Below are 16,172 nucleotides of genomic sequence, written 5' to 3'. Positions count from 1 at the left end.
CTCGAAGATGAGCCTATTGATGTTCAATTGTAAAGTTTCACCAAATCATAATCGAAGAAAACAAGCAAATATTGTCATCTATTATTTCCTATGTAGTATTCTGCAGCACACATGATATGTAAAAGTAGATGAAGGGGCAAGAAATTGAGGGTTAACCTAGAGAAGTGTTGTTGGAATGCCGTTTACACATCGCCAAGTATACAAAACAAATTAATAGATTTATGTGATGAAGGAAGACAAAAAAATAGGAAAGATTGGAGAATGCTGGGTTTGCAGTAAAAGATTTGTCATTTGGCACAACAGACAGAGAGAGAGAGAGGGAGGGAGGGAGGGAGAGAGGGAGTGAGTGAGTAAGTGAGTGAGTGAGTTGAGTGAGCAAGCGAGCGTGTGTGCGTGTGCGTGCGTGGGCTCGCGCGCTACACCACAGAAAATCAGCATACCAGTTACAGTTAGTGGTTACCTTGTTTTCATTCATTGTTGCCCTAACTGCAATTGCGGAATAAGTATAATAATAATGCAATTTTGTGTTTATGGTGACTAATAAAAAGATTTTTTCAAATTATTTTTTTATTTGTAAGAAGTACATGTCATGTTGCACCTTGCCACAACTACTTTCTCTTCCTTCGATCTAGTATGAGGTGCCCTTCATAGTTCAGATCCTCGGTATGCCCTTGCTTGTGTATGCTTTTCGCCCAGGCCTGTGGTCAAAATTGTACAGTAGGTTATTCGATCAGATATAAAAGAATGTAAGCTCTGAGTGTATTATAGAATTATTTGTGGTGACTAGTTAGCTATTCTTGACATGAACAGGAGGATCTGTTATTTCATCTGTAGGAATATTGCACTGCAAAAGTCTTTCTGACATTAATGTGAATGTCTTCCTCATAGGTTGCAGATGGTCTTCCAGGAGTGCATAAAGCAGAGATTTTGGGCTTGTGTGATGAAGTGGATATTCTGTCAAGACAACTCAGTGACTTATGTCGAAGAGGACATGGAGACACACCCCAGGCCCAGGATGTCGCAAGGTGTGTGTGTTTCACTTTACATTCTTGTTATTTTATTGCTAGAGAGATGTAGTCATTATAGTGAGCAAAGATTGTTGTGACTATTTGTGAAACTTCGTTACAATAAAGGAATTTTAAAATTGTTGCATAAATTCACACATTGCATTTGGAAATCTATATTTAATACTAGAAAATATGTTAAGAGAATGATTTCTATATACAGTGAAACCTTTCATAACAAATCAAACATAATTAGATACTTCTATACAGATGTTTTCTAAGTTAACATTAGTGAAGCTATGTTTGGATCATTATTAATATTTTCACTTTTTCCCATTTAAATCTCCTATTCAGTCTGTGAAATTCGTGATGAAACCTGCATAGTATGTAACTTATAAATGAAATTTTTAAATTTAGTACATAGTCCGTATTACAGACACAAGGCAATAAGCATTTTCTATATCATAAGCATCATTTCAACTATAAACTTTTGAAAACTTAACATGTCTCACAATGTAAATGTCCATCCAGAAGATACGTGACTAAGATTTCGCATTTATAATGACTATTACACTCTTACTACGTCATACTACTTTTGACAAATAAAACGGTACGAAAGGACGTATTTCAACCAATCATGGCTGCTTATCACACAATTTTATCGCGTCCCTAGCATTTGTTTAATTTTATCGCGTCCCTAGCATTTGTTTCTTTGTTTGCCAACATTTGAAACTGCGCTGGTCTGGACGTCAAAAAAAATATATATATAAAATTACAAACCACTCCAGTTGATGCACAGCAGTTTCAAATATGACTCGCATTGGCATTCAAGAACAAGAATTAATAAAAATCACTGATCATACCTGTGCATCTTCTGAAATCCAATTTACAAATAAATGAAGAGCACCATTCGGAAATCCTGAATAAGTTGAATACACCATGTAGGCCTAAATCAACGAGTTCCACTTCTATTACGCACACGTCCAATATAACATCAATTGAACCACCAACCACATTCAAATTTGAAAATTGTGCATTCAATAATTATTCCTTTTAGAATTATTCATGTTTATTTTTTATGTCATCGTCGTTAATTAAAACTTTTCTAACACTTGTGTATATTAGTTAGGTTATGTTATAGCTTCTGCTATATGATATTATGGATAGTCATGTATCAGAGATTGTTTAATATTAAGATTTATTGAAAATCATCTGTCAAGTGACGTTCATTACTGGGATTCGGATAATTGAAGTGGAATGTTGCATTTTAATCAAAATGAAACTGAATCAACAAAACCTTCTTGATTAGTAACATTGCCATCGTGTATAATAGATCGAGAACTTCTCGACGAGAAGGCATTGCTCACTACTGCCATCTAGCATGCATCTAGCGTAATATTTGTAATGTTGAGATGGTACAATAATACATTTGAAGACAGTTGTATTTTCGTAAGTCAATTAATATTTTTATTGTATTGGAGTACTTCGTTACTTCTAATCTTTATATACTTTCATCTAATCGTGTAATAGTCAATTAAATCCCACTCGAGTTTTGATTTTCTCTAGATAAATCAAAACGTCTAGTGAGATTACTGTTGATAAAATACAGTAGTAGAAACGTTTATTGAACATGACATATAAATTACGAGAGCCATCTAGAAAGTAAGTTTGCCTGAAGTCATTTGCAGACAGAAAACACAATTTCATGTAAAGATTTATTGGAACAGATAGAACAATTGTTGAGTTATTTTTCAAGATATTCCCTACCGGAATTGAGACATTTGTCATATTCAGGGATCAACTTTTGTATACCTGTGTTGAGTGGAAGAGAAGGCCAAATGGCCTTAACTCTGTCAGTTAAAATAAACCATTATTATTATTATTATTATTATTATTATTATTATTATTATTATTATTATTATCATCATCATTATCATTATTATCATTATTATTATTATTATCATTATCATTATCATTATTATTATTATTATTATTATTATTATTATTATTATTATAATAGAAGTCTGCTGCCTGGGATTGGAACCAGTGTTGAACAGCTGTCTGCACCTCTCTGTTGATCGCACAATATGACAAACGTCTCAATTCTGTTGGGGAATATGTTGAAAAAGCTCAACAATTGCTATATCTGTTCCAATAAATCTTTAAATGAAATTGTGTTTTTTTTTCCTGTAAATGACACCAAAACGCGCCTCGTAGTTTGTAATATGAGACTGTATAAAGCAATCTGAGCTACGAGCAAACACACGACTATTTGGGTATACATTATTCAGTCAGTGACTTGTTCAGGACACTGATATACTGGGATGGATGTAAACATAGTAAACTGCAGACTGCAGAGTATCTGGAGATAGAAAGGAGATGGTGAGAATGAGAGAGAGAGGAAGGGGGAGAGAGAGGGAGAGAGAGAGAGAGAGAGAGAGAGAGAGAGAGAGACTTTATTTTATGTGAAGACAGACTTTTTCTACATTGAATATCCTGAGGAATCTACTCTATACATATTGATTTATGTACATTCCATAAATCCTGCAATTGATCATTTGCTATGTATGTAGAACAAATCGTTTCTCTTCTTTGAAAAGACTTGAAATGATGTTACTGTGTAAAATTCTTTTGCTTTCTTCTATTAAAACATGGAATGTCTTTACACCAATTTTAGTCAAGTTCTCATTGTAAACATTTTAAATTTACTAAGAGTCTCTGTAGATTCTTGAGATGTCTGTAATAAAAATTATGTTTATTTGTGTTTTTTTAATAATCCATGCTTAAATACCGTATTTACTCGCGTAATTTGTCCCCTTTTTTTCTAAAATTCATAACCGACAATTTGGGGGGGGGGGGGAAATTACACGATAACTACGAAAAATATAGAAAGTGAAGTGGTGATATATAACAGCAGAAGACTTAAGTACGAAATAATATTGGTTTAATTGTGCTGTGTAAGTATTATATTTTCTATCCATTTTCACTGCACCACTACCTAACAACACGCATGAAAAACGAGAACTGGAAAAGGATGGCTGCTACCTGCTACTTGTTTCTTTATATCTCAAAGTGCAGGACACGAGAACTGGTTGATGGGAGGTGGTGAATTTTGACCTTGGGTTTTCCAAGCATATTTGTGCAATCCTTTCATTTCTCACTGATTGGTCAAAGGATGTCCAAAGTTGTGATTTAAGAGGAGATTGTGCTACAAAAATAAAATTCTGAAAATAAGCCGTAAAAATCTAGGGGGGGGAATATGTGAGGGAGGCAATTATGCGAGTAAATACGGTATTGTTTTCGGGATTGTGTTGCTTTACACATATGATGCTTTCTCCTGTGCTAGAAGATTAAGGGATTTTTCAAAATTAGTGTGCAATATATCATATCTTTTGTCTGACAGTAAATACACTGACTAGCAAGAAAAGTAGATCACTTGGTAAAAATCGAATCACCGTCAATAAACCACAAGTTTAGAGGGAGTATTATTAAATTCATTCATTCATTCATTCATTCATCCATTCATTCATTCATCCATTCATTTATTCATTCAGTGTTCTGCCCAAGGGCAGTTCTTTCACTGCAAACCCAGCTTTCTCCAATCTTTCCTATTTTCTGCCCTTCTCTTTGTCTCCGCGTATGATCCCTATACAGGGTGTATCACGAGGTTTTCCCCAAGTTTATGGAGGTGATTCCTGGTGTTATTTGGAACAAAAAATGTAAATACAGTAATGGGGTGACATTCGTAATTAAGGACTTACGGCAATTTGAAAAAAGCAGAAAAAACTTTTTTTATTTAAGGATGTCACTGACCAAAATGGAAATCATAATTAGAATACAAACAAGTGCTTGCATTTAGAGTGGATTTAAAGCAAATGTTCAAAATTTCATACCAGCATCTGAAGGCAAAGATTCGCACAGGTGTGAACTGCGCCTGTAGCATTTCGTAACTTCACATTTTCGTTCTTTATTGTTGCTGCGGCATTAAGAATACGTTGAATCAACTCTTTTCTTGTTTGCACCCTAATCTGGTACACGATGTCTTTCATCCACCCCCAGATGCAGTAATCTAGGGTGTTAAATCTGGGGATCTGGCAGGCAAACGGTTGGTATGATCATGTGGTTCTAAATGCTTTAATTTTTGCACATGAAAAGGATACAATCAGTTCTCATGAAGAATTCTCCATACCTTGGAATGTGAAATGTTAAATCTTCCTGCACACATCATTAGTCCTGCACAAACATGTCTAGCGCTACATACACCATGGCATGTCACCACATAACTGTATTTACATTTTTTGTTCCAAGTAACACCAGGAATCACCTCTATAAACCAGGGGAAAACCTCGTGATACACCCTGCATCTTAATGTCGTCTATCATATGATATCTTCTTCTGCCCTGAACTCTTCTCCCGTTCACCACTCCTTCCAGTGCATCCTTCAGTAGGCAGTTTCTTCTCAACCAGTGACCCAACCAATTCCTTTTCTTCTTCCTGATCAGTTTCAACATCATTCTTTCTTCACCCATTCTTTCCAATACAGCTTCATTTCTTATTCTGTCTGTCTACTACCCACATTCTATTCTCCAGATCCACATTTCAAATGCTTCTATTCGCTTCTCTTCACTTCATCGTAATGTCCATGTTTCTGCCCCATACACTCCCACACTCCATACAAAGCACTTCACTAGTCTCTTCCTTAGTTTTGTTTTCCAGAGGTCCACAGAAGATGCTTCTTTTTCTATTAAACGTTTCCTTGGCCATTGCTGTCCTCCTTTTGACTTCCTGGCAGCAGCTCATGTTGCTGCTTATAGTACACCCCAAGTATTTGAAGCTGTCCACTTGCTCTACTGCCTCAATTATTAAATTGAGTAGCTTTTATAACTAAGGAAAGTTGTAGTCACTATTTTTGGAGATGAGTATGTTAAGAGGTCATAAAAATGCCATCTCATGAGCCACTTTCTACCCGTAAGGGCCAGGCTGTGCACTTCATAGTTTTACAACATGGATCAGCAATAAAAACTTTTAAGTTTTAGAATTGTGAAGTGGTCCAATGTGTGTCACATTTTCTGTCATAAGTCAACATTTTTCTTCAGTTTCTGTTTTAAATTTGATAAGTTGAGATGCTTCGTAATGTTCACATTGGTTGAGGATGGATGAATCATTCGTTTTGCGGCTAATGTCATTGGTGCGTCTTTTTTTAAAACATCCATCATGCCCTATGGCGATTCTGTGAACTGGGTACCTACCAAAGACAACTGGAACCAGGTCGTGGTAGGTCTACATCTACGAGGGATGACAGGTTTTGAGGAAAGTCACTGTACGTGAGAGAAATGTTAGACAAAGATCCTGGGAAGCCAATTTGTCCTCAGGAAGACCTGCAATTTCTCCACAACTCGCTCTCAGCACTGGTCTGTATGATTACAATTAGCGCATCAACACTGGAATTGGGCTGTGGTGCTGTTCACAGATGAGTCGCGATTTTGCTTCCAGTCACTTGATGATAGAGATTATGAAGAAAGTGTGGGGAAGCGATATTTGCCTCGCAACTTCTCTGAAAGAATGCTATTTCGAGGTGGCTCTGTCATGGTATGGGGTGATATCACTTTGGAGTCCAAATGGAGCTTGTTTTCATTGATGGAAGCACTCTAAATGAGCCGATACATAGTGGAAATGTTAGTGAACCATATAATCTCCTTCGTTCCCTTCACATGCGAAAATTTCATCCTTATGCATGACAACGTCCATCTCCCCTCCCATGCTGCTTGCTGTAGTCTGACTACCTTTGCAACATCGGGATACCAACCCTGGACTGACCATTATGCAGCCCAGATTTAAATCTTATTGAACACTTGTGGAATATGCTCATTGTCAGTCAAAGTGTTGGATGTCGCAACTTCGACATCCTGAACGAAATTTGGGCAGCATTGTAGGAGAAGTGGAACTTAATGCCTCAGAAAACGTTGCAGGACCTAGTGGTGAGCATGGCATTGCGAATGGAGGACAGTGACAATTTCTGTGACATAGTCATGTGTTAATGTAATGCATTGTCACAATGGCTCCTTGAAATGCATTACTTGAAATTTTGCTGCTTATATCTTTATAATACCTTTCAAATGTTAAAGAAGATACCAGATGCTCCACATATCAAGAAGTGAAAAGACTTGCCATGAATAGGGATGCATGGAGAGCTGTTACAAACCAATCGCAAGATTGAAGACTGCAGAAGAAGATCTTTAAAATAAACTGCAAATAAAAAGCATTTTGATGACAAGAGTGAAGTGCACAGGACACATATTTATTTCATTTTACAATATGCCTTTGTCAGAATGTAGGAAAAATAAGGCATAAGCTATAAAATTATTATAGTTCTTAAAAGAAAATTAAGTGATTCACTTTTTTTTTTGCCAGTCAGTGTAATTTGCCTCATTTTCCATTTGAAACTTAGTTGCAACATAGTGTTTGAAATTGGTTATTTATTTATTTATTTATTTATTTATTGTGACGAAATTTGGCATGCCATTAAGAGTTAATGTGGTAATATAAAGGTGTACAAATATACAATACAAATACAATTCTGTTTCTGTCATTGCACAAAAATTGATGCGATGTTTCACAAAAATCTACAGCTGACTCTTGGATCAGTTAAATAGATTTAGTTGTTTGTAACGACCCGAATGAGTAGGATACCTTTGTTACTCCATTTTTCAACTGAAGATGAAGACTGCTGATTTTCGAAACGTGAATTCCTTATTCATTAACAGCAATGGAGAAAGTTCAATCTATACATTTTTTGACAACATATGTTGCTTTCTCTCTCCTTTAGATCAGCTAAAATTTTTTGGTGGTAAAATGTGAACTGACAAAGTTTGAGTCATAGATAAATAAATATTCAGCATTTCTAAATGTGGGTTTCTTTTCTTGGCTTTCCTTGATGATGCATGTATAACACCATATTTAACACCATGAGAATGCTAAATCACACATAACTAATAAATGTCTTAACAGTTTTTAGGTAGATTTATTTGTTGTAGCTGTGGTCTATTTTTCAATATGCCTAATAGCTGCTCCATTAAAAAATAATTTAGTCAAAATGTTACCTACTGATCTTTAAAACATTTTCCTTGTTAATACAAGGGTATTTGCTGAGTTGCTACAATGGAGCTGTAGTACTATAAATTATGTTGCCAGGACACTATCCCAGAAGCTGTATGAACTGAAAGATCGCATCCAGAATGCAGTGGTTAGTCGTGTGGTAGAAGATTTCATTGATATCAGTTCTCCACTGAAACATTTCACAGATGCTGTACATGTTCCTCAAGGTAAGACGGTTCTTCTTTCACCATAACTTCGTTATGGACTTATTGTGAATGGAGACATTTTTATTAATCATTTTAATAGTAACATACTGTATTTATGATGTAATAAAAGTAAGTTATTGTTGTGCCTTGTTGTTGGGCACTAGTTTGTTGTGGCCGGTGCTACCGGTCAGGGTTACGTTATGTTTAACTTCTGACACCAAATTGTTATGTTTAAGTCAGGATAATTAGGAATGTAATGGTCGAGCTATTATCTTAGACAGGTACTGCGTATTCAAGAACAGGATCACAGGTTAAGTCAGGTTCAAAGAATATTACCTTAAATCAAATCAAATAAGTCACTTCACTGGTTTCACTATAATATATTGTAAAACTTTCTTGTATACATGGGTTACACATTTAGCTATGTCAAAAATAGTTACAAATCTCTAACAGGTCTAGTTAGTTATATATTTCTTGTTACTTTACTTGATGAATAAAAGAGAATCTATGGTATACCTACTTGGTATACTTACTCAATTACCTGAGTTTAAATGAAAACAAAATAGTAAAATAAAGCATAGGTTATATTTGAATACAGTTGATTAAACAATGAAATAATATGCAAGCTTCAGTGCATTAGCTTGTTACATAAAATACAGTTAGTCAAACAAACTTCGGAAACAATGCAAAATCATTTAAAGAATTTATCTACAAAGGCATTTGTTGACTTAGTTACCATTCAGCTTGGATTCCCGAATATTGATAATAATATTGCCCATCAAAATATCTCGTGAGGTAGTACCGTTCACAAACCTCGGTAAAATCCATTATGTCTAAGTAGTTGCATTCAAAGTAGAACTTTGAAATATACACAGTTCACTGAGTCTTAAGCACTGATATTTCCTTATTATAATCTATGTGGTAAATTACTCTGACACTAGTAGCAATCAGAAAATAATAGAATTATTTTGACTTACATAAAACGAATGTGGTTGCCATGACACCAGCTTTTCTTTGTTGGCATCTACTGCTCTCTGCTCCTACGGCAGCTAGGCTGATTTGAACTGACTCTGGATGCACATCCGCGGAAATCTTCGGTTTTATTAGCTCGGTAGCATCATGACGCTATCTGGGTCGCAGGAAAAAACATAGCTACTACTGAGATATATTTCATATATGCCAGTCTTACTCTCGATGTAAACGCTAGATTTGCGTTAATTTAACATACAGGAAAATGATGGGTTTTCCTGCCATCAGCATAGTTTCAATATGGATCTCAAAGCAAAAGAGGGCTATGGAATGATCTAATCATGCGCGCGACCTTAGCGCGTGGGAGATAAAGATGGGAAAAGCTGGTGTTGCATTCCATTGTCTTGACAATGCGAGTTCAGATGCTGGTCATCTTATTTGCTGATGCGTACTGTTCGTCAAGGACTTGTATATACATAGTGTTGTCCGTGAAACTTGCTATGAAATTCATGACAATTGTATGCAAGAAAAAAAAATCTGTATTCGATACAAAATATTAAAACTATAAATTTTCACATTTCACTCGATCCACTAGCAACACATTATGATTAAGAAATAGTGGCAACAAACACAGCCCTTAAGAAACTCATGAGTCATACTGACAAATTTAAAAAAAGTAGTAACACTCACAGATTCCAACACAGTACTACAAGCAATCAAATCACCACATCCTGATAACTATAAAATAAGAGAGATACATACTCTAGCCAAAATACTCCAAGGCCTCTGTAAAGAAATTGTAATCCAATTATTGTTCATAACTTGTGCTCGGTGGTGGTAGTTGTGGTTATTTACAAATCGTTTATACATACCAATGCATAGTGGGCCAGAAATCCAATCTAGAGGGAAAAAATTATTGATTTCAAGTAAAGACGAATCATTATTTTTTTTTATACCAAACAAATGTTAGATAGTTGCCCTTCAAAAGTCCGCAAAGGAAATTATAAAGTAAACAGTTTCTGCAGTACAGCTGACTTTCAATGTTGACGAAATGTAAGAGTCAGTGCAGTCTGAGCACCAGACGTGATCTAAACTCGTTGCTTGTGAGTTTGTTGTTAAGTGAATATTTCCCCTTCCAAATGGATACATTAAGTAGAGGAATACATATACTTCAATTTTATGATGATTTAAATGTTTAAAATTATTTAGTTGTAAAGCATTTATGACCTGAATAACACACTGTTAAGTGGCCGAAACATATCGTCCCTCCTCTGGCAAACTAGCGAAAGTGACAAATAAGCGCCCCTGCACTTAAGGTCTATATTGTACTAAGTACTAAGTACAATATAGACCTTAAGAGCAGGGGCGCTTATTTGTCACTTTCGCTAGTTTGCCAGAGGGGGGACGATATTTTAAATTTTAAATATTTGTAGGATTTTAAAAAGATCTGTACGTGCATGTAGTCTGAAACCTTAATGATATGGTAGAAGGATCCCTTAGCTTGAGAATGCAAGTTTTATTTAATGCCTCTGTTTGTCCTTTTTGTAAAAATAAGCCTTTATGTTTCAAATGCACACTGAGTCAGAATGCAAACGCAGCTGCACAAAATTAACAACTTCTCTCCTTTCCAACGGACTTTTTTTAAACTTAGTACAGTAGAATTCCTCGTATCTGGCAACTGTGGGACAAAGCCAGTGCGGATAACTGATTTTGCCAGATAATTGGAAAATACGTTTATAGGTCATGTAAAGGCATGCTGTATTGCACAAACATTTTTTTCCATGTTGAAATGTAGTAATTTTCATATAGGTATTTCAAAATAAAGTTTCGAAATATGTACAACGTTTATTTTTAGTATACTGAATACGGTAATGTACATTCATCAGTTCATAATTATTGGGATAAAGTTCAAAACATGGATGCCACTCTTCCCCTCTGCCTCCACCACACCTATCTTGCATCTAGCTATCTCTCTTGCGTTCTCACGCTTCATCTTGCTTCACACGAGACATGCACCATCTTGCTTGACACGAGATTTTCACATCACGGCAAGATTTCAACATGATGGCAGCACAATGATCTGACATGTAGCGTGTAATCCGTGTTCTGAAATTTTCCAAATTATTGTAATACAGTAATATAAAATAGCATAAAAAATACTAAAGTTTTTGTAACCTTATGACAATTTTAAATGGCAGCCATGTGACATGAAGAGGAGTGTAGCCAACACCGCAACTATGAAATAGCATTCGATGATTTGAGCATAAGAACATTTGACTTTCGTTTTGCAGAATCCATTTTGCAACAGCAGTGCTTAGCAGTAATAGCTATGATACTGTCACTCGAATTAAACTTTTACGTGCTGTAGAAACAGAGAATTTCATACTTTCCTATTTAGACTCATTCAACACCCCTTCAAAGCGGGCGAGTTCAAATGGTAAATTTAAAAATATCGTCTCTGCACATTTTTGCAACGCCCAAGTGATAGCTTACCAATGGTACCCGATCTACTCCAAGGACATAACAGGGTTTCCTGTCTGTGTTTTCATGCTTGAACATTGTAAAGAGTAAACACAATATGCTGCATGTGCGATCATGAAAACCACTCACATCTTTGGCTGACTCTTCCCTTTCGAATGAATGACTACTTTTTTTTTTGGCTTAGCCAAAAGTGCTGCTGTTTTGATATTGCCGGTTATTTGGGTGCCAGATATGAGGGATTTTACTGTACAGACTTTAAAGGTAGCATATATATTTTGTGTAAAACCTCTGATTACTTTAGAGGGTGTGCATTTATACAAAATCTAATAAATTCCCTCTTATGTAAAGGCTGGACTCCAGACTGACACAGGCTGGCAACATCTTCAGTATGGCCACCAAAAACCCAGTGACAAAACTTGCTCGGACTATGTTAGAGAAGGGAGAGACTGCTTCACCGAACTGGCTTTCTGTCATAGCAGATACTTAGAAAATGTTCGACAAGGAGGATATAGCTTTTGCGTACCTAGCCATAAAAATAGTTAGAAAACATTGAAAACATAGTCTGGATATGCCCAAGTTTACTTGCCATTGAAATGCAGTATGTAGTGGGTCAAACACTTTGGGTGATTTATTAAAAAATGATAATGTTCTGGCAGTGGGAGACTGTACCGAAACTAGTCTCATAATCTTCTCAGAATGACTACCAATGATTTTGAAGAACTTGTTTGTCTGATTGGCCCTAGAATTCCAAAATTAAGCAGTAAATTCCCCCTGACAAAACATATAATGAAATCATTTCCTGGTTATCATGAAAAACGATCGAAAGAATGAATGAGCAATTACCGCTTCAGTAAATAAAGAGGAGTAGTACAAAATGCATTTGGAATATTAGGTTCAGTATTTAGAGTTTTCAGAGCACCAATGCTTCTACAATCCTACACAGCCACAGAGTGACTCTGGCTTGTTTATAATTGCAAAATTTCATGAGAGGCTATTTTTACTCACGTAATGTATACAATCCAGTGGTCCAGTAGCAACATTTGATGTGGAAGACAAGGATGCGGGGAAAATAATTCGATGAACATGGCACCAGAAAGAATCTAACTTGGGATCATTTCTTTACTTCTCAAAACATACGCAACAAATTCAGTGAATTCTTCATAAAAGAAGGTTCAGTTTCTTTGGCAAGACAGGACCTGGTTTGCTCATACTTACAAATGGTTTTTAAGGAACCCGAAGGTTCATTGCTGCCCTCACATAAGCCCTCCAGCTGTCCCTATCCTGTGCAAGATTAATCCAGTCTCTATCATCATACCCCACCTCCCTCAAATCCATTTCAATATTATCCTCCCATCTACGTCTCGGCCTCTCTAAAGGTCTTTTTCCCTCCGGTCTCCCAACTAAAACACTATATGCATTTCTGGATTCGCCCATACGTGCTACATGCCCTGCCCATCTCAAACGTCTGGATTTTATGTTCCTAATTATGTCAGGTGAAGAATACAATGCGTGCAGTTCTGTGTTGTGTAACTTTCTCCATTCTCCTGTAACTTCATCCCGCTTAGCCCCAAATATTTTCCTAAGCACCTTATTCTCAAACACCCTTAACCTATGTTCCTCTCTCAGAGTGAGAGTCCAAGTTTCACAACCATACAGAAGAACTGGTAATATAACTGTTTTATAAATTCTAACTTTCAGATTTTTGGACAGCAGACTGGATGATAAGAGCTTCTCAACCGAATAATAACACGCATTTCCCATATTTATTCTGTGTTTAATTTCCTCCCGAGTGTCATTTACATTTGTTACTGTTGCTCCAAGATATTTGAATTTTTCCACCTCTTCGAAGGATAAATCTCCAATTTTTATATTTCCATTTCGTACAATATTCTGGTCACGAGACATGATCATATACTTTGTCTTTTCGGGATTTACTTCCAAACCGATCGCTTTACTTGCTTCAAGTAAAATTTCCATGTTTTCCCTAATCGTTTGTGTATTTTCTCCTAACATATTCACGTCATCTGCATAGACAAGAAGCTGATGTAATGCTTTCAATTCCAAACCCTGCCTGTTATCCTGAACTTTCCTAATGGCATATTCTAAAGCGAAGTTAAAAAGTAAAGGTGATAGTGTATCTCCCTGCTTTAGCCCACAGTGAATTGGAAAAGCATCAGATAGAAACTGACCTACATGGACTCTGCTGTATGTTTCACTGAGACACATTTTAATTAATCGAACTAGTTTCTTGGGAATACCAAATTCAATAAGAATATCATATAATACTTCCCTCTTAACCGAGTCATAAGCCTTTTTGAAATCTATGAATAACTGATATTGTACCCTTATACTCCCATTTTTTCTCCATTATCTGTCGAATACAAAAAATCTGATCAATAGTCGATCTATTACACCGAAAACCGTACTGATGATCCCCAATAATTTCATCTACGTACGGAGTTAATCATCTCAAAAGAATATTGGACAAAATTTTGTACGACATCAATGGTGTGCTCATAACAATCAAAACATTAACATGATCATCCTGTAAAGACAATATGATTGACTGTTTCAATCCTTGCCACACTAAAATAAGTAAATTGAATGAAAAAAAAAAATATATATATATATATATATAATTATTATTTTAAATTATGGTTTATTTAATGACGCAACTGCAGAGGTTGTATCAGCGTCGCCAGTGTACCAGAATTTTGTCCCGCAGGAGTTCTTTTACATGCCCGTAAATCTACTGACATGAGCCTGTCGCATTTAAGCACGTAATAATAATAATAATATTATTATTATTATTATTATTATTATTATTATTATTATTATTATTATTTAAATGTCGCTTAATTTCTATATTATGTATTAAAATGCGTGAATTCTAAATTTATGCAATTAAAGTGGTCATAATTTCAGTTTAAATTTTAAAATTTCAAAATAGGCTTACTTTATTTAAATAAAAGTTTTCTGTTGCATATCTTACTGCCATCAGCCATGAGGACAATCAAACTTGCTCTAGTATGCCACTTGAAAAATTAATGTAATAAAAGTGAAATATTAGTGCGTGTTCTGTATTGAAATATATATTTCTGTATGTTGTATTATAATCTTTTAAAAACTAATGTGAGAGGTATCCTCAGTTTCACAAGGTACATTCCTGTCCTTAAGAAGCTCTAAATGCTGATACGCAAATGAAGGTGTCCTCACTTTCACTGTTAGACTTTTTCTTTGTTTCAACCTCTTTATTTTCATTATAAAATGACGTGAGGTTTTTTAAAGCTTCCTTTCAAATTCCCCCTTATCAGTTCTCAGTGCATCCAGTGTTAGTGTTAGAGAGTTTTATCGTTTTTATTTTTATAATTGCTCTCAGTAAGCATCTTACAAATTCCTGCCCTTTCTGAAAAGATTAATCAGCTGGATCACCATATTGTTTGACCATATGATTGCACTGTTCTCAACAGACCGTAATTGAAGGGTTATCATGTTAAAGGGGCTGAGCGCCATTTTTGCATAAATTGTGTTTTCTATTTCTTTAGGTGGTATGTGAACAGGACTTTTACATACTATAAGGGCAATCTCCAATGATAACTGATGTAGGTGCTACGAATGCCAGTAGATGGCATGAGAGGTAACTCCTATGACTTGTTCGTGCTAAATGGGGTGCGTGCAGAATGTGTTACAAGAGTTGGCTATTCTGGACATAGAGATTGTAAACAGTCATTGAATGATGGTGTTTTGTGGCAAGTGAGGTTCTTGCCATGAGAATCCTTTGACTTTTACTGCTCTGAGGTCGCAAACTCTGGAAGTTGTGTGGCACAGGTCTCCAGCATAAGCCACGTGATTGTGAGGTGATCCATTAAACTGGCAATGCTAGCAGCACATGTTGGCAGCAAAAGCCAGTCTGGTGGAGCCCTACCTTAAGAAATTTTTGTGAAAGTTTGTACAGGGATTACAGGTAGCATATACTTTTTTTTTGTGTACAAACTCTGATTATGTTTGTACAAGATGAACTATCCCTTTATGGGGGGGGGGGGGTGCATTTAGACAATATTAGTAACTTCTCTCTGATCTAACAGATTTATGTGAAACTTCGTATAGAAGTTACAGGTGGCTTACAAATATAATCACAGTTTGTGCAAAAAAATATATCCTGCCTGTAACTTTTGTAAAAATTGTAATACAAATAAGTTAGATAGAAGAGAAGTTACTAATTTTATTTGGTCTAAATCAGAGGCGGGCAAAATGTAAGGAGCAATTGATGCAGCCTGCATGACAACAAAATGACGAGTGGGGAGAACAAGAAATACAGATATCTATGGTTGGTTTTGTTTTTCACTTTGGGGGTAGCCTGACTTCATGGTGATCACAGAGTTTTTTGTTGCAACGCATTTTGCCCTCCTGTGGTCTA

At 35.8% G+C, this 16,172-nt stretch overlaps 1 protein-coding gene across 17 annotated transcripts in view; it reads left to right on the top strand.

Annotated features, from left to right (window-relative positions):
• Positions 1 to 16,172, top strand: part of Vinc (vinculin) — a 299,829-nt gene that overhangs the window by 72,066 nt on the left and 211,591 nt on the right. For all 17 annotated transcript variants that reach the window (XR_011334655.1, XM_069838599.1, XM_069838600.1 and 14 more), the window contains exons 9-10: positions 889 to 1,025; positions 8,196 to 8,326. Coding sequence is in view for 16 of the 17 variants with exons in the window: in XM_069838599.1 (XP_069694700.1) it covers positions 889 to 1,025; positions 8,196 to 8,326 (268 nt within the window). In the remaining variant the exon portion in view is untranslated. The remainder of the gene's footprint in view (positions 1 to 888; positions 1,026 to 8,195; positions 8,327 to 16,172) is intronic.

This window comes from Periplaneta americana, chromosome 10, assembly GCF_040183065.1.
Source record: "Periplaneta americana isolate PAMFEO1 chromosome 10, P.americana_PAMFEO1_priV1, whole genome shotgun sequence".
Classification (NCBI taxonomy): domain Eukaryota; kingdom Metazoa; phylum Arthropoda; class Insecta; order Blattodea; family Blattidae; genus Periplaneta; species Periplaneta americana.
The sequence above is the reverse complement of the archived record's forward strand: the minus strand, read 5'-3'. Positions and strand labels throughout refer to the sequence as shown.